This window comes from Pelobates fuscus, chromosome 4 (genome assembly GCF_036172605.1).
Source record: "Pelobates fuscus isolate aPelFus1 chromosome 4, aPelFus1.pri, whole genome shotgun sequence".
NCBI lineage: Eukaryota > Metazoa > Chordata > Amphibia > Anura > Pelobatidae > Pelobates > Pelobates fuscus.
Genome location: NC_086320.1, coordinates 242,689,763 through 242,716,831, shown reverse-complemented (window position 1 = coordinate 242,716,831; position 27,069 = coordinate 242,689,763). Strand labels below are relative to the sequence as shown.

Genomic DNA, 27,069 nt, shown 5'->3' with positions numbered 1-27,069 from the left:
TTGGTTGTATAGTGAGAGATATTAGCAGTAGAAAGAGGGAAGTGCCATTGTACAGAACACTGGTGAGACTTCACTTGGAGTATTATACGCATTACTGGAGACCGTATCTCCAGAAGGATATTGATACTTTAGAGAGAGTTCAGATAAGGGCTACTAAACTGGTTCATGGATTGCAGGATAAAACTTACAAGGAAATGTTAAAGGAATTTAACATGTATAGCTTGGAGGAAAGACAAGACAGGGGGATATGATAGAAACATTTAAATACATAAATGGGATCAACACAGTAAAATAGGAGACTATATTTAAAAGAAGAAAACCTACCACAACAAGAGGACATAGTCTTAAATTAGAGGGGCAAACGTTTAAAAACAATATCAGGAAGTATTACTTTACTGAGAGGGTAGTGGATGCATGGAATAGCCTTCTAGCTGAAGTGGTAGAGATTAACTCAGTAAAGGAGTTTAAGCATGCAAGGTAACCTATTTTTTTTATATGATATGAAGACCTCCTTCCTCCCCAGCGGTAGTGCAAGTTACAGGGAGTCGAAGGTGTCGTCCTTCCTCCCCAGCTGCAGTGCGAGTTACAGGGAGTCGAGTTGTCGTCCTTCCTCCCCAGCGGCAGTGTGAGTTACAGGGAGATCGAAGGTTTCGTCCTTCCTCCCCAGCAGCAGTGTGAGTTCCAGGGATCCGAAGGTGTCGTCCTTCCTCCCCAGCGGCAGTGTGTCCTACAGGGAGCAGAGAAAGTTGGTCTCTCTCCCCAGCAGCAGGACAATGTTACGGGAGTGGAGACAGTCGGTCTTCCTCTCCAGCGGCAGCATGTGTTTCAGGGAGAGGAGCACAGCCCCCTCTCTCCCCAGCGGCAGCTTACCCTACCAAGGGGAGACACCAATCTTGCAGATGGCGCAGATGGGACCGTGGTCTCTGTGCCTGGCCCACAGGGATGCTGGACAGCCTGTCCAGATCCCCAGCTACCATTGCAGGAGTATCAGGAGGAGGAGTTAAGCCAATTCTCCCCTCCCCAGATAACTCCTAACTTGGCCCCAGGGTTAACAGAGGAGATGTTAACCCCCACTGACCCCCACGTTCCCCTGGCTACTGAGCCGGCCTATGTCCCAAGCACCCCAGCAGAAGAGCTGGCAGCTGGGCAGAGTCAGGGCCGGCCTTAGGGGTGTGCGAGCTGTGCGGCCGCACAGGGCGCCATGGAGCAGGGGGCGCCGTGCGGCCGCACAGCCGATTTAAAAAAAAAAAAATATATATTTTTTACATTTGCAGCGGGGGCGGAGCTTACCGTGCGGCGGGGGCGGAGCTAAAAGCGCCGGAAAACTGCTGCAGGGGAAGCAGGAAGGAGTCCCTGCTTCCCCACCAAACAGTCACCAGGAGCTGCACTGCCTCCACAATTAACTCCACAGGTAACTGTGTGATTGTCAGGTGAGTGTGACTCTCTGCCTATGTGTATGACTGTCTGCCTCTGTGTGTGTGTGTGTGTGTGTGTGTGTGTTACTGTCTGTGTGTGTGTGTTACTGTCTGTGTGTGTGTATGACTGTCTGCCTCTGTGTGTCTGTGTGTATGACTGTCTGCCTCTGTGTGTGTGTGTCTGTGTGTATGACTGTCTGCCTCTGTGTGTATGACTATCTGCCTGTGTGTGTGTGTGTGTGTGTATGACTGTCTGCCACTGTGTGTCTGTGTGTATTACTGTCTGCCTCTGTGTGTTTGTCTGTGTGTATTACTGTCTGCCTCTGTGTGTGTGACTATCTGCCTGTGTGTTTGTCTGTGTGTGTGTCTGTGTGTGTGTGTGTATGACTGTCTGCGTGTGTGTGTGTGTGTGTGTATGACTGTCTGCGTGTGTGTGTGTGTGTGTATATGACTGTCTGCCTCTGTGTGTGTGACTGTGTATGTCTGCCTCTGTGTGTATGACTGTCTGCCTCTGTGTGTATGACTGTCTGCCTCTGTGTGTATGACTGTCTGCCTGTGTGCCTGTGTGTCTGTGTGTATGACTGTCTGCCTCTGTGTCTGTGTGTATGACTGTCTGCGTGTGTGTGTGTGTGTGTATGACTGTCTGCCTCTGTGTGTATGACTGTGTGTGTGTCTGTGTGTATTACTGTCTGTGTGTGTCTGTGTGTATGACTGCCTGTCTGCCTGTGTGTGTCTGTGTGTATGTCTGCCTGTGTGTGTCTGCCTGTGTGTGTGTGTGTATGACTATCTGCTTGTGTGTGTGGATGTCTTCCTGTGTGTGTGTGTGTGGATGTCTTTCTGTGTGTGTGTGTGTGTGTGTGTCACATACAACCAATACACGCATATCACACACTGTTAATATACCCATTACAAATATCACACATAGCATACATATCACACACAGTCAGCACACGTACTATTAGATACACAGACAACACAAACATAACAGCACACATGGATGACGGGGGGGGGGGGGGGGGGGGGCGCTGTGAAGATTTTTCGCACAGGGCGTCTAAATGCCTAAGGCCGGCCCTGGGCAGAGTGCAGTTGGCCTCTGCCCTCCCTTGTCCAGAGCCTGATGTCCTGCAGGCTATACCAGCGGAAGAGCTGACATCATGGCAGAGCGCCGCTGGCCTCTGCCCTACCGACCCCCTTGGTTGTTCTGTAAAACCCTGTGGGTGGTCCTATGTAGGGAAAACCTGCATAAAAGAAGGCCCTTTGGTGCCAAGTAAATGAGATCCTGTTTGACCCTCAATACGTAGCCTTGTCTCGTTATTGGAGGGAGCTGCTATAATCACACTGGGGATTGCTATGCTCTGCATACTCTCCTGAGCTTGAATCACTTAGCTCTTTTAAGAGCTTGTTCCTGATACGCTCTCCTGGAGGAGAGGTCTTCCCCACACGGTCCTGGAGGACAGAAGCTGATCCAGGGTGGACGGAAGACGGCGAGGCTCCAGTTAAGCTACGGCAGTTGTGGAGTCTGCGGTGGTTGTGGTGTCCAGTGCGGTGCTTGTGGTCCTTGGCGCAAGCTAGGAAGCATCCATTAACTGAAGGTTACGTTACAATCTGTTAGCGGTTTCATGATTACCGGTCTTTGTCGATGACGTCACTTCCGTGTTCGGCACAGTGGAACGCACGGTGGAACGTGGCATTCAGAATTTAGATCTGGCCGTCAATACTATTTTTCCACCTAGCATCAGTCCTCATAACACAGAGTCTCTCCAGAGCCACCGAAACTTACAATACTCAATAACAAGACATAATTAAAAAAAACAAAAACAGAGTTTGGGAAAAAAATGATCTGTTTCATACTGAAGATCCACCATCATATACAGTAAAAGAGAATAGTAGAATATCACAATATAATATACACATAACTTGAATCAATGATAATAACAAAGATAGAAATAGAGCTCAAAATAAATTCATATACATGAAAGAAAAATAGTTACAATATGAAACATTATGCCAAGTGTACAGTTAGCAGGTAAAACGGCCAATACCCAATATATAAGAATAATACCATTTTGTATACGTATATATTTATGGGCATTCAAAAGGCTGGTAACAGAGAAAGAAATAGGTCATTTAAAAATATATAAAAAAAAATTATAAAAAATACATAAAAATGGGTACCAATCTGATTTAAAAATAAAAAATACTATTAAAAATATATTATAAAAAATGGACAAACTCAAAATCAAGACTTAGTCCTTTAGGGGATAGAGTGTGAACATCAAAGATCCATTTACTTTCTACCTTTGCCAGCTCTTTGACCTTATTTTTTCCTCTCCAGTTTTTGTGAGTCTTAGAAATTACCATATATGATAGCATAGCTGGATCACCTCTGTGCTTTTATACAAAATGTGCCGAGACACTATGCTTCATATATCCCCTCTGGATATTGCCGATATGCTCCACAATCCTGTTTTTAAATGCCCTAGTTGTCATCCCAATATATTGGAGACCACATGGGCACCAGAGGAGGTATATGACATTAGTGGAGTGGCAAGTAAGTGTTTGGATCTTAAAACTTCTGTTCGTAGAATATGAGGTAAAAGATGTTACTTTGTGTTTCTTAAAAAGCGTTTTCTTACACACTATACATGTTTTGCACGGATAAAAACCTTTTTCTTAACCAAATACGTTTTTTTTCTACTCTTTTATTTCTAATAAAACGTGTGGTTAGGTGTTGTTTTAGATTCTTTGCTCCTCTAAATATTATATGGGGCCTTTCTCCAATTATCCCTTTTAGGTTTGGATCACATTTTAACACATGTCAATATTTATTAATAATGTGTCTTATTTGCTTGGCATTTTCACTATAGTTTAAAATTATTGGGACCTCAGCATCTTTTTTCTTTTCTTACGATTTTCTTTCTATTTAAGATATCATTACGGTCTGTATTTTTTTACTGATTTGATACACTCATCCAGCTTTTCCGGATCATACCTTTTCTCGATAAATCTCTCTTTCAAAAGAGTTGCCTGCTCCTCAAACACTGCAGCATCACTGCAGTTCCTAAATAGCCTAAAGAACTGACCCATGGGAATATTCTGCAGCCACGGGCTATAGTGGCAACTGGATGTGTCGATATATATCCATTCACATCTACCTTCTTAAAGAAGGTTTTTGTTTTTATCCTCTGGTTTTCAACATATATTGTTAAATCAAGAAAGATTAGACTTACTAGACTCGCTTGTCAATTTAATATCTGAATGAAGAAGATTGAAGAATTGGATTCCAGAAGTTTGGTCCCTAAGGGGTTAATTATATTTATTCATATTTGAACTCTGGGTGACTTTTCATAGCGGTGAGTGGAACTCCGGCTTATACACTGCTCAAAAAAATAAAGGGAACACAAAAATAACACATCCTAGATCTGAATGAATTAAATATTCTTCTGAAATACTTTGTTCTTTACATAATTGAATGTGCTGACAACAAAATCACACTAAAATAAAAAAAAGGAAATCAAATTTTTCAACCCATGGAGGTCTGGATCTGGAGTCACACTCAAAATTAAAGTGGAAAAACACACTGCAGGCTGATCCAACTTTGATGTAATGTCCTTAAAACAAGTAAAAATGAGGCTCAGTAGTGTGTGTGGCCTCCCTACAATGCCTGTGCATGCTCCTGTTGAGGTGGTGGATGGTATCCTGAGGGATTTCCTCCCAGACCTGGACTAAAGCATCTGCCAACTCCTGGACAGTCTGTGGTGCAACGTGACGTTGGTGAATGGAGCGAGACATGATGTCCCACATGTGCTCAATTGGATTCAGGTCTGGGGAACGGGCGGGCCAGTCCATAGCATCAATGCCTTCATCTTGCAGGAACTGCTGACACACTCCAGCCACATGAGGTATAGCTTTGTCTTGCATTAGGAGGAACCCAGGGCCAACCGCATCAGCATATGGTCTCACAAGGGGTCTGAGGATCTCATCTCGGTACCTAATGGCAGTCAGGCTACCTCTGGCGAGCACATGGAGGGCTGTGCGGCTCTTTAAAGAAATGCCACCCCACACCATTACTGACCCACTGCCAAACTGGTCATGCTGGAGGATGTTGCAGGCAGCAGAACATTCTCCATGGCGTCTTCAGACTCTGTCACGTCTGTCACATGTGCTCAGTGTGAACCTGCTTCCATCTGTGCACAACAGCATGTGAAATTGATTGTCACTCAGTGTTGCTTACTAAGTGGACAGTTTGATTTCACAGAAGTGTGATTGACTTGGAGTTACATTGTGTTGTTTAAGTGTTCCCTTTATTTTTTGGAGCAGTGTGTATATGTGTGTATATATATATACATATATATATACATATATATATATATATATATATATATATATATATATATATATATATATATATATATATATATATATATATATATATATATATATAAAATAGAGAAGAAGGATAGGCGCTCTCTATATAACCAGAAAATGTGAGGCAGCAGTGAACCAGCAGGATTTCCCAATACCTGCTATTTGTGAACAGAAATACAAAAAATAGAAAATGTGGTAAACCGCGCCTAGATAGTGCTCAGAAGTGTAGAATAAATAAATATATTATACATACACCTCAATCTTGATTAGTACAATTCAGTATGAAGACCTCAAGAGAAACACAAAGAATACAAACAATAGTGCAATATGCTATAATGACTGGATACACATATGTGTAAAATATCCAATAAAAGGCAAGCTCACACTTTACAGAGCTGCTAAGAGCTCTGCTGTATATCGCCTGGACGGTATAATCCCCGTCTTAGGATATGTAGATGTAGGTAGTATGGGATATCCATGAACCAAAAGAACAAAGAAAAAGGAAAAATCCCCTAAGGGGTATTCCTGTGCTGGCAATGAAGCAACAATGACAATTAAAGTAACAATAACAATTGCCTACATGTCCTAGAGAGTATAGCCTACACTCTCTAAGGAGGCTTATATAGTTCCATCTCTATTCCTCTAATCGCAATCATGCAATACTTTCTACCTATGTTAGAATGCTCAAACTTATATGTGGCAAGGAGTTCCCTAAGGGATTCGTCACAACTCTCTGCTAGACTACGGCGGATAGAGACCACAAATCCGTCAATCATATGACGTTTCCTCCTATTGACTCTTCCCCTATGGCCACCCCGGACCATGTGATATGGTACGTCACACGTGACGCGGGTACATCCCGTACACGTCACCGATGACGAGGGGGGAACCCTGCACCCGATTGGTTAACGGGCGTTTAAAAGTCCCGGTTTTTCGCCAGGACAATTGCTCAGCCCCTGACGAAGGTGTTGCTATACACCGAAACGCGCGTCGGGCGACAAGCTCGTCGTTGTTCTTCTCACTTCACCATTGCACTTATGCACTTAATGCACCTAATGATATCTACTTGCACCATGGGTTTTTAGACCCATCTCTTATTTTTAGTGCTAAATCCTAGCGAGTAAAGCTTAAGGCTGATTAGGCAGGTGGTTCTTTCAATACCCAGATTCAGACTGAGTTTAGAACACCCTTGAAGGTGTTTCCAGGAGACTAGGGACTAGTATAGAGGTCTTTCTAGCAGGGGATTTATTTTTCTCCCTTTTCACTATTTTATTCCTCTACTAGCCTAGCACCAGTGGCAATAACTCAAACTATAGACACCAATAGGATTGTCTGCTACATTGAGATAGATAGCAATCCATCTCTCTTTTTAAGTAACAATCACTGTGTCTCCTGTATCTCCTGCCTGCAGCTATATGCAGATATAGGGACAAGTCCGTGTTTCTTTGTTACTAATTAAAGACTCAATAAAGATTTATCACTACTATTAGTGTAACAAAGGGCACCACATTGAGGCAATATATTCTTGCTCTCTTATTATCATTATTTTTTTCTGTTTCCCTCTAATATCCACGCTATACTCTCTAGGACATGTAGGCAATTGTTATTGTTACTTTAATTGTCATTGTTGCTTCATTGCCAGCACAGGAATACCCCTTAGGGGATTTTTCCTTTTTCTTTGTTCTTTTGGTTCATTAATCTATTTGGGTACAAGCCCTTTGGTGGGACTGGCACCACCTCCTGACCACACTCCCTTGTCTTCCCTGCCCTCTCGATTCCATCTTTGAGGACAGCTGGCAAAGACAGGGTAGTAATTGTTTATAGTATGGGATATCCAACCTCAGCCACCGTATGTGGGGAGAAAAAACAGAATACAAACTCCAATGGTACAGTATAAAATCCAAACAGGAAATAATAAAATGAAATATCCTACTTACAGTTTCTAGAGCAATAACTTGCTCTGGTAGTAGTGGCTTGTGGTGATATAATCCCTACCAGAGGATATGTAGAAATAGCAGGAATCCAACAGCACCAGAAAGGATGATGAAATCAAAAGGATGGATAAAAAACTAAACTTTTTTTTAAAAATAATATAAAATATATTAATGGAAGCTGCATTCATATATTTTATATTATTTTTAAAATGAAAGTTTAGTTTTTTATCCATCCTTTTGATTTCATCATCGTTTCTGGTGCTGTTGGATTCCTGCTATTTCTACATATCCTTTGGTGGAAAATATATCACCACAAGCCACTACTACCAGAGCAAGTTATTGCTCTGGAAACTGTAAGTAGGATATTTCATTTTATTATTTCCGGTTTGGATTTTATACTGTACCATTGGAGTTTGTATTCTGTTTTTTCTCCCCACATACGGTGGCTGACGTTGGATATCCCATACTACCTACATCTACATATCCTAAGACGGGGATTATTCCATCCAGGCGATATACAGCAGAGCTCTTAGCAGCTCTGTAAAGTGTGAGTTTGCCTTTTATTGGATATTTTACACATATGTGTATCCAGTCATTATGGCATATTGCACTATTGTTTGTATTTTTTGTGTTTCTCTTGAGGTCTTCATACTGAATTGTACTAATCAAGATTCAGATGTATGTATAATATATTTATTTATTCTACACTTCTGAGCACTATCTAGGCGTGGTTTACCACATTTTATATATATATATATATATATATATATATATATATATATATATATATATATATATATATAATATTTGTTTTCTAATGCTGGGTTCCACCCCCATAGCACTTTGAGAGTTATTTTAATTTTATATTTATTTTTATTCAATAAATTAATTTTTTTTTTAACCTATTCCAAGTCCTTTTTATCCTCATATACTGCTGAAACTGGGATCGCTAGCCCGAATTGGCACCCCTGAGCCTGCTATACAGAGCCTGGTATGGCTCTGGGAAATGTGAGTGGTAGTCCTAAGCAACAGCATTATTTCTGTTTTTAAACGGTTCACACTATTTTGTGTTTTTTTTTATAGGTATTATCCTAATATATATCTACTTATGGTAGTATTATTTTATGTATTATTTCACATATTTGGAGTTTGCATGTAGACTGGTATATTTTATTTATCTTTGATTTCTTACGTTTGGTGCCACTCGGAAGCACTCGTATATCAGTCACATCATCCACCTACACTATTTTCGAAATATTGATTGTGAAGCGCACGCACTATTTGCTTGTATTTGTAATAAGAGGGTTATGCTTAGACTACCTGAATAACCCAGTAGGATAAGGATTTATTTGTCAAAAATCCCAATGAAACCCATGAATAGGCAGTAAACACATTATTTAATAAGGATAGAGAAAATAACAAAAATGGAGGGTTATGTTTGTATGTCAACCATGACTTAAAGCCACATATTAGGTAGGTGGTATGTGACAAGGAAAATGCTAAGGGGTTATGTGTAGATATCTGCTTGGTGCAAAATAAGGGTAAAACTATTATTGAGATATGTTATAAACCACCTAATGTTGATATTGATGAGGAAGTGCAGCTGCTAGAGCAAATTGGTAAAATTGCACATCTGGGCACATTTGTCACTAAATACTGGAGATTTTAATTACCCAGACATAAATTAGGATAGACGGACAAGCTGTTCAGCAAGAGGAATCAGGCTTTTGAACCTTTTAAATGACCCCTTCTTGTCACAATTGTTAGAAGCACCCTGTCTGGTTATAATGAGCAATGTGGATCTTTAGTCAAACATTCAAGTAAGGGAGCACTTGGAAAATAGTGATCACAATATGAGGTCTTGTAAAATAAACTCAAAAAGCAAATGCACATGGGGCATTCTAAAACACATATTTAAAAAAAAATAGGTAATTGACTGGCAAAAACTATTTTGTGGAAAAAAACTGAGAAATAATAGAATATCTGTGTCAGATCCTGTTCCTGGCTGCAGATTGTTTCTGGCTTTGGCTTCTGGTATCCAGTACTCTTTTTACAATTCTTGTTTAGTTTTCTATTCCATGTATGGTTTTCTTTATGCTGGGTTTTCTGGGTTCATTCCTGTATTCCGTTCCTGGAATTCCCAGTCTCTTGGATTCCTTTAAATGTTTGCCTGATGTTGCCACACCCGTTCCTTTTCCATGAATCCTTTTGTTTCAGTTGTTTTCTGCAGGCAGTTGCTACAAGTCCTCTGCCCTTTTCTTGCAGGTAAGTGCTATGTGTGTTTTATTATTGTTTATTTAGTCATGCATATCTAGGTAGATAGTCTTAATGGGAGGACTTTGACGCGGTTGGTGGGCTGCATACATCTTGGCCATTTATGTATGACTAAATCTCCAATGTTTTACATATATAGTACTTGGTTATATCTCCTCTTATTTTGCCTCATATCTCTTGTCTTGTTTTATTTTGTCTTGTATCCCCAGTTCATGTACAGTCCTGTCCTGCCCTGTTATTGTTTTCCTCATGTCTTGTGTATATGTTCTGGGTTCTGCTTTCTGTCCTGCTCTGGTTCTGGGTTCTTCTAGTTTGGTCTTGTTTTCTTGTTTGGTGCCTATTCTAGTCTTTCCTTGCTTCTGTACTGGATACATATCTGCTGCAGAGCCTCCCTATCCAGTTCCTGAGAGGTCTGCTTCTTGTTGTGGTGGAACAGACCTCGCCACGTGTTCTTGGAGGGGGCTGCTTGCCCGCCTCCTACCTTCTGACTATGGACCTGGGATATATGGCATTTGAAAACACTATCCTGTGACAAAACTGGAGATTGTCCACAAATATGACTATTGTCCATATTTTTTATGATTCCCTTCGTTTGTTGCACTGTTCCCCATGTGTTCCATCTGTTGGTTCGGCTGGATAGACTACCAGACAAACTGTGGAGTTACTGGGTGGCCACCATTTCATGTATCAGAGGCACATGGTAAGAACAATGGATGAAGCACATGGTGAGAACAATGGATGGCAGCCATTTTAACTCACAGACACTGTTTTGACTTTTCTACACGGTGCCATCTCGCCGGTATTTGGTGCACAAAGACATTGTTCAGTAGTTTTAAACTACAGAACAGGGGACACATTTAACAGTAATTAATTTTCATATAACCTGTATATGTTCTGCGGAATCTGCATTACACCGTAGCTAATCACTACTAAGCTCTTTTAAGAGCTTGTTCCTGCTTCACTCTCTTGGAAGAGAGGTTCACCCACTGGAACCTGGAGCCTTGTCGTAGGTCCAGGGTGGGTAGGAGATGACGAGACCCCAACCAAGCTGCGGCAGTTCGTGGGGTCTGCGGTGGTTGTGGTGTCTGCGGAGCGCTTGGAGCCCTCTGTAAGCGCTAGAAGCATCCTTCAACGGAGGTACCCAGTCGGGGTGCCAGGTGATCCGTTACACTTGTCATCTGGCACCTGGGTTCCATAGTAGCTGCATCAGGGCCTTGGTATGTGGCTGCACCAATGCTGGTGCTCAACACCAGGGGGCATGCGGTTACCCTTCACCAGGCCCTAAATGTCCATTTCCACACAGTGACTCCTAATATCAAGATCAGGCATACTGGGTCCCGATCACCGGACCGCCACCCTGACAATCTGTATCAAGCCAATATTAGACCTGTTCATTTCTCAATACATCGAGTATCAAATATAAAGTATAAAACTTAAAGTAATATTTCTTAGTGGAAAAGTACGCCAAGAGATAAACTATAAAGGGCATTTAAATCAGACAAATAAGGAAGCCAATAAAATGGTGATTCAATAGCTAAACTAGAAAATGAGAACATAAAAACCAAAAAAGAAAAAAACATTATGGTGTAGATACTCTGAACTCTGAGATGGGTGTGTTAAAGGGAAACCATAGACACCCAGGCCAATTCAGCTAATTGAAGTGGTCTGGGTACAATGTTCCATGTCCCTTAATCCTACATTGGTAATTATTGCAGTTTCTGAGAAACTACAATAATTACCTCTCAGGGTTAACTCCACCTCTAGTGGTGGTCTACCAGAAGGACTTCTGGGTGCTTAGACAACTTTTAGTCACCTAAATGATGCTGGACGTCCTTACACTATGCATTAGGACAGTCTTAGAATTGGAACATAAACTACCCACTACTTATGTTCACTTTATCTTAAACCTGTTAGAATTAGTTTTGACTCACAATGTATTCATGTTTAACGGTAATATCTATCAACAAATTACAGGGACTGCCATGGGTACGTCTTGTGCACCCTCCTATGCCAACTTACATCTAGGCTGCTGGGAGAGGCACATTGAGTCAGACCCCCAACTTAGAACCTATATGGAGCAGATTTTTTTACTGGAAGAGATACATTGATGATGTCTTTGTGATTTGATTGGACACATCAGACAAGTTTAATGAATTTGTGCAACTTCTAAATATCAATTAATTTAACCTATGTTTCACAAGTGAAATAGGAGGCTCTCAACTCTTCTTTCTTGACTTGTCTCTACAGCTGAAAGGAGACGGAAGAATTGACACTACATTACATAGGAAAAAAACAGCATCCAACAATCTCCTATTTTGGACTAGCCACCATCCAATACCTTTAAAATCTGGTATTCCCATTGGGCAATACTTGAGATTACGCCGGAACTGCTCCACTATAGAGGAGTTTAACTGTAAAGCCAATGAGTTACACCATATGTTCAGGGAAAAGGGCTACCCAAAAAGGGTCCTAAAGAAGGCCTTTCTGAGAGCCATAAATATGGAACAAGACCAATTAATTAATGAAGATACCCGGAAGGTTGAAGCTAATCCCATAAGATGCATTGGCACTTTCGATGCCAGCTGGAATAACGTAAAAAATTTCTTACACAAATTTTGGCCCATGCTTACCTCGGATAAACACCTCAAAAATGTACTTACACCATCACCTTCCATCATGGCACGTAGAGGTAGAAATTTGAGGGATCTTTTATCACCATTTTTTAAATTCCACTTCAATTGGTTACTTTAAGAAATATCTACCAATGGGTACTTTTAAGTGTGGACATTGTTAGAACAGACAACCTAAGATATTCTCCAACAGCAGTAATACAGAACATTTTCAATCTCGTTTTTTTGTTTAATTGTCGCTCAATAGGTGTGGTGTATTTGCTCACATGTTCTTGCAGACTAAAAACTTTTCGCCCCTTCAAGTATAGGATATGCGAACATGTAAACTCTGTCAAGAGACCGTTAGAAACTCCTGTCTCTAGACATCTCCGAATTGACCATAACAACTCATCAGCAGGGATCTGATTCACAGGTTTGGAATTTATACCACAACCACCGCGTAAAGGTGGATGGGATACTAAACTAAGACAGAGAGAGGCTTTCTAGATCTATCGCCTCAAGACCTTATCTCCAAACGGTCTAAATGAAGGGTTTTCATACTCTCTATTTATCTGACTATAACTCAAGATAGTCCTCACTGTTGATCTCTAAACATTAAGCTTACTATGTACATAAATATACACATCCCTAGGACTTATTTTCTCTCACTGTAATTAATTGTCACCTTATTTAGAATGGTTATATATATATATATATATATATATATATATACACAGGGAGTGCAGAATTATTAGGCAAATTAGTATTTTGACCACATCATCCTCTTTATGCATGTTGTCTTACTCCAAGCTGTATAGGCTCGAAAGCCTACTACCAATTAAGCATATTAGGTGATGTGCATCTCTGTAATGAGAAGGGGTGTGGTCTAATGACATCAACACCCTATATATCAGGTGTGCATAATTATTAGGCAACTTCCTTTCCTTTGGCAAAATGGGTCAAAAGAAGGACTTGACAGGCTCAGAAAAGTCAAAAATAGTGAGATATCTTGCAGAGGGATGCAGCACTCTTAAAATTGCAAAGCTTCTGAAGCGTGATCATCGAACAATCAAGCATTTCATTCAAAATAGTCAACAGGGTCGCAAGAAGCGTGTGGAAAAACCAAGGCGCAAAATAACTGCCCATGAACTGAGAAAAGTCAAGCATGCAGCTGCCAAGATGCCACTTGCCACCAGTTTGGCCATATTTCAGAGCTGCAACATTACTGGAGTGCCCAAAAGCACAAGGTGTGCAATACTCAGAGACATGGCCAAGGTAAGAAAGGCTGAAAGACGACCACCACTGAACAAGATACACAAGCTGAAACGTCAAGACTGGGCCAAGAAATATCTCAAGACTGATTTTTCTAAGGTTTTATGGACTGATGAAATGAGAGTGAGTCTTGATGGGCCAGATGGATGAGCCCGTGGCTGGATTGGTAAAGGGCAGAGAGCTCCAGTCCGAATCAGACGCCAGCAAGGTGGAGGTGGAGTACTGGTTTGGGCTGAGGATGGAGTCAAGCTCAACTCCCAGTCCTACTCACAGTTTCTGGAAGACACCTTCTTCAAGCAGTGGTACAGGAAGAAGTCTGCATCCTTCAAGAAAAACATGATTTTCATGCAGGACAATGCTCCATCACACGCGTCCAAGTACTCCACAGCGTGGCTGGCAAGAAAGGGTATAAAAGAAGAAAATCTAATGACATGGCCTCCTTGTTCACCTGATCTGAACCCCATTGAGAACCTGTGGTCCATCATCAAATGTGAGATTTACAAGGAGGGAAAACAGTACACCTCTCTGAATAGTGTCTGGGAGGCTGTGGTTGCTTCTGCACGCAATGTTGATGGTGAACAGATCAAAACACTGACAGAATCCATGGATGGCAGGCTTTTGAGTGTCCTTGCAAAGAAAGGTGGCTATATTGGTCACTGATTTGTTTTTGTTTTGTTTTTGAATGTCAGAAATGTATATTTGTGAATGTTGAGATGTTATATTGGTTTCACTGGTAAAAATAAATAATTGAAATGGGTATATATTTGTTTTTTGTTAAGTTGCCTAATAATTATGCACAGTAATAGTCACCTGCACACACAGATATCCCCCTAAAATAGCTAAAACTAAAAACAAACTAAAAACTACTTCCAAAAATATTCAGCTTTGATATTAATGAGGTTTTTGGGTTCATTGAGAACATGGTTGTTGTTCAATAATAAAATGAATTCTCAAAAATACAACTTGCCTAATAATTTTGCACTCCCTGTATATATATATATATATATATATATATATATATATATATATATATATATATATATATATACATACATATATATACACGCTGTGGAGTACTTGGACGCGTGTGATGGAGCATTGTCCTGCATGAAAATCATGTTTTTCTTGAAGGATGCAGACTTCTTCCTGTACCACTGCTTGAAGAAGGTGTCTTCCAGAAACTGGCAGTAGGACTGGGAGTTGAGCTTGACTCCATCCTCAACCCGAAAATGCCCCACAAGCTCATCTTTGATGATACCAGCCCAAACCAGTACTCCACCTCCACCTTGCTGGCGTCTGAGTCGGACTGGAGCTCTCTGCCCTTTACCAATCCAGCCACGGGCCCATCCATCTGGCCCATCAATACTCACTCTCATTTCATCAGTCCATAAAACCTTAGAAAAATCAGTCTTGAGATATTTCTTGGCCCAGTCTTGACGTTTCAGCTTGTGTGTCTTGTTCAATGGTGGTCGTCTTTCAGCCTTTCTTACCTTGGCCATGTCTCTGAGTATTGCACACCTTGTGCTTTTGGGCACTCCAGTGATGCTGCAGCTCTGAAATATGGCCAAACTGGTGGCAAGTGGCATCTTGGCAGCTGCACGCTTGACTTTTCTCAGTTCATGGGCAGTTATTTTGCGCCTTGGTTTCTCCACACGCTTCTTGCGACCCTGTTGACTATTTTGAATGAAACGCTTGATTGTTCGATGATCACGCTTCAGAAGCTTTGCAATTTTAAGAGTGCTGCATCCCTCTGCAAGATATCTCACTATTTTTGACTTTTCTGAGCCTGTCAAGTCCTTCTTTTGACCCATTTTGCCAAAGGAAAGGAAGTTGCCTAATAATTATGCACACCTGATATAGGGTGTTGATGTCATTAGACCACACCCCTTCTCATTACAGAGATGCACATCACCTAATATGCTTAATTGGTAGTAGGCTTTCGAGCCTATACAGCTTGGAGTAAGACAACATGCATAAAGAGGATGATGTGGTCAAAATACTCATGTGCCTAATAATTCTGCACTCCCTGTATATATATATATATATATATATATATATATATATATAGGAGGTAAGAATCAGGAGCACTCGCTTGGATTTTTCAACAGTGGATAAAGTGTTTAATCACAACTTCAACATCAACGTTTCGACCCTTCAGGGTCTTTATCAAGATCTTGATAAAGACCCTGAAGGGTCGAAACGTTGATGTTGAAGTTGTGATTAAACACTTTATCCACTGTTGAAAAATCCAAGCGAGTGCTCCTGATTCTTACCTCCTATCTACAGGCCTGGAGGCACCCTGGTAATATACATTGCATATATGGTTATTTGGGGTTGAGTGCCAGAGTCTGGACTATATATATATATATATATATATATATATATATATATATATGTATATAGGTTAAGGCGGATCCTGCAGTTGTGGGAGGGGTTAACTGGCTATTTAAACTCTAACCAACTTCCTATCATGGCCGACATCAAGTCAGACTCCATTGGCGTCCACTTCCGGTTCTGGTCAGTCAGAACCTCCAGTGGCAACTAAGAGCCCAACAACTCCCAGCCAACACCAACACCGAAGTTGAAGGACTCCAACCAGCCTGCTTGCCCGCCACCGGCGCACCCAGACCAGGCACACTGCCAGGTTTCGTGAGTACAGCAGCCCCCCACCAATGCACGTCACGCTCGACCGGACCCCTCCGACACACAAATGGACCGCCGGGTCTTCCGGCTACACAACGGGGGGCGGGAGGGGCGGGAAACACACACAACCGCACCAACCAACCTTCGGCATGTATGCGTGTGTTTGCCGGCCTCCTCCCCTCCCGGTAGGCTAGCACAACGGCTCCATATTAACCACACACATAACGTACGTGATTACACAAGGCATAGATCTGAAAAACCCACCACTGGGACACAACGTCACCCAAATCGTTACATAAATTCACTTTACACGTCACTAGTTATGCTTAGTTCGGTCCTCAATAGCGGTTACCACGCCGCCCACTCGCATCACAGGGAAATGTACAATAAGACACCTACGAACACCCGGCCATTACCTAAACCACTTAAATAGTACTTTACCCCTATACTACCAATCACTCCTAACCACCCCAGCCAGAATCGCAAGCCCAACCAGACCAAGTACCCCTGTCGAGAATTTAGAGACAGCAAGTCCAGGGTCTCTACGCTCCTGTACCATACCGAAGATAGCGGCCGAACTCAGGAGACGTGGCGTATCATACCCAGCTACGGCTCATAAAGCGGAACTATACCGCCTCCTGAATGCCAACCCCGACACCCCAAGACCAGGCACCTGCACACAGGCAGCCGATGGAAACACGCCTGGAATTCAGGCCACAATGTCTGCACTTCTTTCGTCAGTTAACCTCATCAATGAGAGACTGGAGAAACTGGAAAACCAAGTGGCCATAATCACCTAAGCAACTATCCTTCCCACTATACCACAAACTTTACCTCAAGCAGGTAAAATTGCTAGTACTAACCCAACAACTACACCTTCACATATCATCACTCCTGCCCACTTAGTACCCCAAGCTATTAAAAAAGACATTTTAGAAGGGAAACACGTCAACCTGGTATCCCTACTTATAGCATCCCAAGACTTAGTAGAAAACAAGGCGTACTGCTACGGGGAGGTGTCGGTCGTACTCAAGGCTAGGGACCCCAGACTCAACAAGAAGTTAGCCATCCCTGACTTTGTGATAGCTTTTGGCCTGTTCAGGGACGTCATATGTTCCGTCTTCTTTCAACGCAGAGAGGAGCTGGATCTCTACCTCCACAAATTGGTTGACCTAGGTAACAAGTACGGAGGCTACTCCTTCTATGACTATCATAGGTCATTTTCGGCGAAGGCGGCGGCAGCACTGGTACAGTTTAACATACGCTCAGACTGGAACCAACTAGACACGGAACTGTTCTGCCGCCACTTCGCCGGCCTATTGTGCCATTTGTGCATCAACCGCACATTCCACCATTTTGTGCCCCTCCAAACTGAGCCAACCCTCCACTAGCCACGCAGAGGCCACCCTCAGAAAAACAGAAAGGGTACTAAAAGACAAACTGGGCAGACCCATCGTCTTTTTAGGCAAAACACAGGTATGCAACAACTTCAATGCTGGAGGTTGTAGTTTCAGTGATTGTCGTTTGTTACATGTCTGTTCTCTCTGCTTTAGGCACATGCAAAGTTGATGTGCCCTAACCGTCTTTTCCCGAGACAATGACTCACCGAAGTTAACATTAGCAACCTCACCTATTACCGCGCCAACCACCCCTCCCCTCACTTGGTGGAGTTCCTCACCACAGGTTTTACTAATGGATTTCACACCGGGGGGCAATCTAGAATGCAGAAACCTACAGTCAGCCATCCTAGACCCCCACACCACCGACACACTGCTCACAGCAGAAGTCAATCAAGGGTTCATGATAGGCCCCTTCACACACCCCCACGCCAGTTTCAGAACCAACCCAATTGACATTGCAACTTGGAAGTTTAACAATAAAAAACGCATGATCATTGACTTGTCTGCACCTTATTCTTCACTGGTTCCTAGCATTAATTCTCTAATACCATCCAGCGAATTTTCGCTACAGTATGCCACAGTGGACAACGCCATGGGAGCAATTTTGAAAGCAGGACGTGGTGCCTGGTTAGAAAAAACTGACATCGCTAACGCTTTCAAGTTGCTAGCCATACACCCGTCTCTGTGGCATCTGCATGGGGTCAAGTGGAAGGGCCAGTACTACTTCGCAACACGTCTGACGATTGGGGCCAAAAGCAGTCCCAAACTGTTCGACACGTTTGCCGAAACACTGTGCTGGCTCCTGCTAAACGTTTGTGGCTGCCCAGTGGCAATACACTACCTGGATGACTTCCTCATGGTTGAGGAACCTAACTGTATTCCCCACAGCATTGACAAAACTGCTGCTTTTTTCTCTACACTAGGTGTCCCCCTGTCAAAGGACAAAACAATAGGTCCTTCTACAGCCCTAACCTTCTTAGGTATCCATCTCGACTCCACTTCTATGATAGCTAGCCTACCTGAAGAGAAAGTTAACCACATCAGAAATGAAATCACATGGTTCACGCACAATAACAGTTGCTCCCGCAAAGAGTTGCAATCTCTCCTCGGCTCTCTAAACTTCGCAATCCGCATTATACCACAGGGCCGCGCATTCATTTCGAGCTTACTACACTTCCTAACGGAAGCCCCTCACGACAATTCACCCATACAGATCAACGATAACACCAAGGCAGATTTACTGATGTGGGGTAGGTTTCTCTCCTCCTGGAACGGGAGGTCAATGTTCATACCCCCTGAGGATGACGAATCCCCACTCATACACACCGATGCAGCAGCCCACACAGGGTTCGCAGCCATATACAAAAACCAATGGCTCTGCGACTCATGGCCAGCAGAAACGTCAACATTACAGGACTTTCACACTACATCCGCGCTATTCGAACTTTATCCGATAGTCGCAGCAGCACACACTTGTGGCTCATCGTGGAAGGGAAAAGCGGTTAAATGCCTTTCGAACAACGAAGCCACTTGTGAGATCATTAACAAAGGCAGGTCTTCTTCCCTTGTTATCATGAGGCTTATGAGGAGACTCACCTGGCTGGCTGCCACACACAATTTTCACTTGGTCTGCATACACATCCCTGGTAAAGAAAATATTGCTGCTGATGCTCTCTCTCGCTCCAACTTTCAGACCTTTTTCAAACATCACCCCACAGCGGCCAACCAACCTGAGCCAACCCCAACATTTCAGGACCTGATATTGGACTAACGCTGCTGAAACGACACGCACTAACCCTGGCGAAATCTGCGCTGTCGGACACCAGAAAGGATCACGATAGAGCGCTCGTTATTTTCTCCAGGTTCACCACCGAATACAACTTTACAAACTCCTCTTCTATTGATACAATAATAGCTTTCACCGCTCACTGTCACTCACAATAGAGCTCTCGTTATTTTCTCCAGGTTCACCACCGAATACAACTTTACAAACTCCTCTTCTATTGATACAATAATAGCTTTCACCGCTCACTGTCACTCACGCCTCAAGCTGGCACATAACACTATCAAGTTGTACCTCACCGGAGTACAACATCACTTGCTCACCCTATTTCCCGATCACAAACCATTCATGTCAAACTACCTTCTGAAAAATGTCCTTAAAGGCATACACCGCACAGATGGCCAGCCCACTACGAAAAGACAACCAATTGACGGCAACAAATTCAATGGTCTATCAGATTTGTTAGATTCTAGCCCGTTCGAACCCAGTACTAATCACGTACTCAAAGCAGCCATGTACATCGCCTTTTACCGGTTCTTAAGCCCCAATTAATTCACGGTGAACAGACTATCCGGGGACACTGGTTACATCAGAATAAGGGATATACACAAAGTAGGGGATCACTATGTTCTGCTCCTCCGACAGTGCAAGACGAATCAGATGGGCCCTCCGATGGAGATCCCATATTTTCCGACCCATAATAAATGGTGTCCAGTGTCAGTACTGGATACTTTTTGCCTATCACTCAATGACCAACAAAGCTACGCACCTTTACTCACTATTTCCAACAAACCTCTGACTACAGATAAATTCATACACTACATAAGAACCCTGGTGGTCAGATTATGCCACGACCCCATGTCCATCACAGGGCACTCATTCAGGATCGGCACCGCTTCAGCCGCATCTAGCAAAAACGTCCCGGTACACATCATCATAAAATTAGGCAGATGGAAATCAGCAGCCTACGGTAAATACATCCCGCAGCCAGAGAAGGAACTCAGGAAAGCATTCAAAGAACTACTCATGTAAAATTTGTAAGCATTAAAGTGTTCTGTTTATATTCCTTTTGCCCTCATTATTCCAGGCCTACCCGGTCGTCGGTTCAGGCACACCACAACCGACTTCATAACACATCAATTCACATATGGCTTAATGTCCCAGACTACAAATATATATACATACATATATATAAACATACATATATATACATACATACACATATATACATACATACATACCGTTACTTGCATACAGACAATGGGTTAATGAGTCATTCCCTTTCCTTCTTTGCCTTGGATCTCAATAAAAAATAAAAATAAAAAAAGTTTCTCTCTTTAAAGGATAACTGCAGTTTGCCCTTATGTGGGATTCTTTTGACTACTGGATTGTGGGTAGATTAGCTTAATAACTGTAAATAAAATGCTTAAACTCCACCATTTGCCAAAGATAATTAAGATTATTATTAACATAATTTATACAGTGCCAACATATTTCACAGCGCTTTACAATAGTATAAAGAGGGGAATTTAACAATAGATAAGACGATTACAAAATGTTACAGGAACAATGGGTTGATGAAGACTTAAAATATAAAAGATTATTAAAGATCTCTAATCCTAATGGAAAAAAAGAAGCCCCTATTTTTTTCTTTCATATAGTAAAAAATTAAGCACACACAAACACCAAAAAGTGACAGTGTGCTCTGAAAGGACCTCTCCACACACATAAGGCGCTTAAGCTTGCTTTACATTTTACAAAGTGCAGATTTAAATATAGATAGGCACATTTATAAATCTATGCTTTTTATACAGCCCTACCTGTCAATCAGAACACCAGTCCTGTTAATTATTGGTTGCGTAGTTCAGAGGGGCTAAACTCAAGAGGCAGGCAACTCTCCAGGCAACTGTCACACGCCCAGCAAAGATTGTCCTTGAGTCGCACTGGGAAGTCTGTGATTGGGCAGTCATGGAAAGACCGGGCTAGAGATGAAGAGGAGGGCTAGTCAAGGTTGATAGAGGGTTCATAGATTGGCATTGAAAAGTGTAACATTGCATTTTCTTTTCTCAGATCCTTAATAAAAACAATGTGCAAGTCTCTCCTGCTTCACATCTTCCAACCCAGTGCTGGCTGCTTTCTTATCAGTTTATATGAACATATGTTATTCCACATCTTGAGTTGAGGGGAGGGGGCTGATGACACTGCAGAAATATTAAATGTAACCATTAGTTTATTTTATTCCAACAATAGACGCATTTTATTGAACTTGCAGGCTGATTGCTTTGATACAGCAATGTATGAGTGGATTTAGGACAATAAAAATACATATTAGTAACCAATTGTATTATCAAATTGTACAGGATCTGTATTATGAATATAGCTACCAGACTTCAACATCCTCAAAGAAGACCCTGTATAAAGGATTTGACATTCAATATTATTTCCATTTGCCTGCAGGTGAACCATCTGATGGATACAGAGGTAAGAAAAGCTCCTTTTTGATGATACTATTCAATCTATGCATGTGCTTTAGTAGAACAAAGATTGCCATTGCCTAGGTGTTGAATAAAATACATTATGTTGTGGGCCCTCCATTAACTCAACACTAAGCCTATTACAAGATTCCACTCTTTCTTGTCCCAGGATCGCTGTGGTCTCTTCAGATAATGCCCTTTAATCATTATACTTTTAAATCTTTTCTAGTGGTCAAATGTATTAGATTAAGAATAACTTGTTTCTCAATTTGGATTTTGAAGTCCAATTTAAGGTTCTTAAAAATCATTTGATACAGGAGGCGAGCCTGACCGGGACCCAAGATGGTCGCATAACCCGCGAGCTCTCACACATGGTCTCTGATATTAGCCACTAACCCAGCCACAAACAGAGCGCAAACCTCCCAAAATGTGTATTTCCATAAACTGCAAAGGGCTCATCCTATTCCTTTGGGTACCCCCAAGTACCCAAGTTTGCCCAAGTTTGCTAGTTTTGCATTGAGTTTTTTTAGCCAGTACTTCCTTTAGATATTGCACTGAATATAGTAAACTCTGCAGTATGTTACTTTTAGTTGCCAGAAAAGCTAAATAATAGTTTTCACATTTGGTAGATAGCTTGTGTGTGCTAATATTCATACTTGCATTTTGAATTTTAAGGCAGTATTTATTTTTTATAAGCAGATTTTGATATTTTTTTATTTTTTTAAACATATATTTTCTCAAGCCGCTTTGATAGATTAACATTTCTTTATTTTATTAATCAACGTGCTTAATCGTATTGGTGTACTTATTTCCAGTATATCTAAAAATGTTTTACATATTTTCTGATTTTAATTGCCATGTGTACCTTTCGTATGCCCATGTGAAAAGTTTTACCATTTAGGGCCCAGAGTGGGGTCATTTAAACAGATCATACCTCGAGTGCAGAGTGCGTTTAATCCGACTCGTTAATGTTAGTTATTCACTAAGCTTAGTGAAAACATAGTTGGCTTAAAGATGTTTTCTATTCAAGTTCTTGTGCCCCACAGTTCAAATTAACATTCAAATTACAATTCATGACAGATCACACAAGTGAATAGCCCTGCCAATGTCGTCTCAGAATTTTTTTGTTATCTAAGAAGAAAAAAAAATGCGTATCAACGAAAAATGCTTTTCCTAGCTGTTATGGTATTGAAAGCCAGCTGTGATTTCCCTATGCACAATTAGTAATGCTAACTGCTGTATGACGCCCCTAGCTGTGTACACATAGTTTAACTTTTATAAGTATTACTCCAACTAGGTACTACTATAATAATCATCAGTCAGCTGTTAACTACTTTTCAATGCTTTTCCTGTGCCTAGTCAGGGTAACGATCTTATTTTATACTATAGTTAGCGATGTTACATTTGTATTCAAGTGTCCTAGATCAGTTAGATAAGCCAGTGCCTAGATTGAATGCTGCATAAAGTTTATAACGCATTGTGCCGCCAAGGTTTCGTTAGACCTGCTCAGCTAAACTAGGACCACATTTTAATTGTATACTCAGTGTAATGTGTAAACGTGGACAATCTTGACATAAATAACTAAAAAATGTGCACGGGTTTATGAAAACTCCATTGTTAAAAATGTTGATGATCAGCGTGAGGAATGCTATTGGGGCACCACATGCCTGCTGTTGTGATTTTTTGCACTGGAAAAATAAAGAATTTAAAAAAGAAAAAAAAAGCTGGCGGGCTAATAGTTCGGACAAGCCAGCTGTCAGACACTGGGCAAGGGGGTGACTTTCTGACATTGGCTTCTTATGCTCAAACATGTCCTTGACAGACACCTGACTGTGGGCAGATGAGCGGGAACTGCTCAAGGCGAGAGACAGAGTGGCGGATTGTTGAGAGGGGGCAAGGAGGACAGCAGTGGTTGATGTGGCTGAAGATGCTGGACCAGGAGGCGGATTGGGGCTTTGAGTTTGTGTGCTTCTTGTACTCATGTGTTGATCCCATAGGCGTTTGTGATGTGCTATCATGTGCCTACGCAAAGCAGTTGTACCTAGGTGGGTGTTGGACTTCCCACGACTCAGTTTCTTTTGGCACAAGTTGCAAATGGCATCGCTGTTGTCAGAGGCAGACACACAAAAAAAATGCCACACTGCTGAGCTCTGCAATGACGGCATTCTGGTGGTGGACACAGCATGCGTTGATTGGCGTGCTGTCGGGCTGACCCTGGGTGCCGATGCATGCTTTCTGACTGTGCCACTAGCTCCTTGCGACGACCTCCCCCTGCTTCCAACTCGTCTCCTCCTCCTCCTCTCTGTCTCCCCATCTGAACTTTCGCCCTGTTCTTCTTCTTGCCGAGCGGGCACCCACGTGACATCCATAAACGCATCGTCATCATCAACCGCTTCACTTGTATCTGACAACTCAGCAAAGGAAGCAGCAGCGGGTACAACATCATCATCATCACACCATACGTCCATGTGTGTAATGCTGCCTGCCTGAGACATAGACCTGATATGAGTGGCACTGTGCACTGGCAGAGGTTGGCAGAGTACACGCTGTTGGCCTGACACACCCGCTTGAAGACAAGTAACTGCTATTCAATCTATTACAGTGAAAAAAATTTTTTCCTTTTAAATGTCAAGCTTAAGCTATTGTGACACCAGATATGAGTGGTGGCACTGGGCAAGTGGGCACAGTATCCACTGTGAGCCTGACACAGAAGCTGGCAGACAACTAACTGCTATTCAATCTATTACAGTAAAAAGAAATGTTTTCCTTTTAAATGTCAAGCTTAAGCTATTGTGACACCAGATATGAGTGGTGGCACTGGGCAAGTGGGCACAGTATCCACTGTGAGCCTGACACAGAAGCTGGCAGGCTGGCAACTGCAATTAGATTACACAGGGAAAAAAGCAGACTGATGTTCTAGCCCTAAAAAGGGCTTTTTGGGGTGCTGTCCTTACAGCAGAGATCAGATGGGTCCTTCAGGACTGTAGTGGACACTGAATACCCTAGCCTAGCTATCAATTTCCCTATCTAATGAGCAGCAGCTACACTTTCCCTCCTCTATCTAAGAATGCAGCTTCAGAATAAATCTAAAATGGATGCTGTACAGGAGGTGGGAGGGTCTGGAAGGGAGGGTCTGCTACTAATTTGCTGGAATGTGTCTGCTGACCGTGAGGCACAGGGTCAAAGTTTGCTCAATGATGACGAATAGGGGGCGGATCAAACCGCGCATGTGTTCGCCTGCCGTGGCGAACACGAACACACTATGTTCGCCAGGAACTATTCGCTGGCGAACAGTTCGGTACATCACTATTTGAAACCTGTTATTCCGTTACTGGATACTGATATGAAAGTTCTAAGGAACTTTGTATTTATATTTTGTTTTTGCTTAAGAGTACATGCATCACTTTGAGGCGGTCTCATTCAATATATTTATCTACATATATGAATAATGCATTATAAATATACATATATGAATAAAGCATTATAAAACAATATATATATATATATATATATATATATATATGCACAAATGTTTGTGATTAAGCTATACATCTATAAGGGAATAAATCAAACAGCACTGTGAATTACTGCATAGTACAATAAAATCTGCTATTAAGAATTACACTTACAGAAATGTAATTTTTTTTTTGCCCCTTGGGGTCAAGTGCTTCCTTTAGGTGACTTATGCAATCGCCTAGGGCTCATATTAAAAGCTTGAGTGGTCCTAGTTACTTGAGCTCCATTTGACTTTATTTTATGTTTTTTGTCCCTAGATAGTACATAACAGACTTGCTATGCCACAACAGCCGGAGAAATACATTTTCTAAACACAATGAAACCTTTTATATGGTGTTCAATAGATCTGCACATCTTTTATAAATTATCACTCATTAAACAAATCCTATCTGTATACAAAATTTACATAATTTTATAATATATGTAACAATTTTATACAAAACACATATATATAGATTTTTTTTTTTTATACAAAACATACATGCAAAGCCCACAGATTAGTCACACGGTTAAGAAGCATTATTACAGCTGAAAATTTAAATTCTATTTTATCCTGTTGGAACCATTTCCACCATTTTGTCTTATTTTGTTCAAGGTTTCCTCTCTATTTCAGTATCTCTGATTTTCAATATTATATATTATGTATATTTTTTAACCCCTTAACGCTGTTACGGCGTTCTATGCCGTCCCGGCTTTAAAGGGCTTTAAAGCCGTTGCGGGGCATAGGACGCCGTAACGGCTTAAGCCCCCAGGAGGTGAGATCTACTCACCTCTGCCACGATCCTCTTCTGAAGGGCTGCCTGACAGCCCAGGCAGCCCTCCCCCTGCAAATGAGGCCCCCGGGGGCCATGTGATCGCTCTCAAAGAGCGATCACATGGCCCTCTATAGCTGGCTGTGGATCTGCCAGCAAGGGGACTGTCTAAAATATCAGACAGTCCCCCTGCTGGTAGGTAGTTAAAAAAAAAAATATTAGACATGTGTAAAATTAAATTAAAAGTATTTTTATATATATAATATATGTATACATTATATATATATAGCCAGGAAAAATCAGCACTCCCAGGATTTGTACAGAAAATGAACATCAGTCTTTATTCCAACGGTCAACGTTTCAGTTCCTCTCGGGAACTTTCATCAGGACAGAATACACACAGATAAAAATAAACATTGTTTAAATAAGGAAGGTAATCAAGAAAACTCACGGTTCAGATGTGCAGGGGGCTGATCATCCTTCCAAACGAGCGTCTGGGCGGGTACAGGAGGCGTGCATCTCCCCGTTCGCGCGCTCAGGTCACTTCCTGATTGCCCGCGTCCTCCATCTCCATGGAGACGTCGGGCACATGCGCAATAGGTGCATCCGCTCTCACTGCAGCCACCCCT

The 27,069-nt window shown here is 41.9% G+C and overlaps 1 protein-coding gene across 1 annotated transcript in view; it reads left to right on the top strand.

Moving 5' to 3' along the window:
• The window catches only part of LOC134609419 (polycystin-1-like protein 1), a 201,735-nt gene that overhangs the window by 50,960 nt on the left and 123,706 nt on the right, over nt 1-27,069 (top strand). Inside the window, exon 3 of the mRNA XM_063453095.1 lies at nt 22,059-22,179. Within this exon, the coding sequence (XP_063309165.1) occupies nt 22,059-22,179 (121 nt within the window). The remainder of the gene's footprint in view (nt 1-22,058; nt 22,180-27,069) is intronic.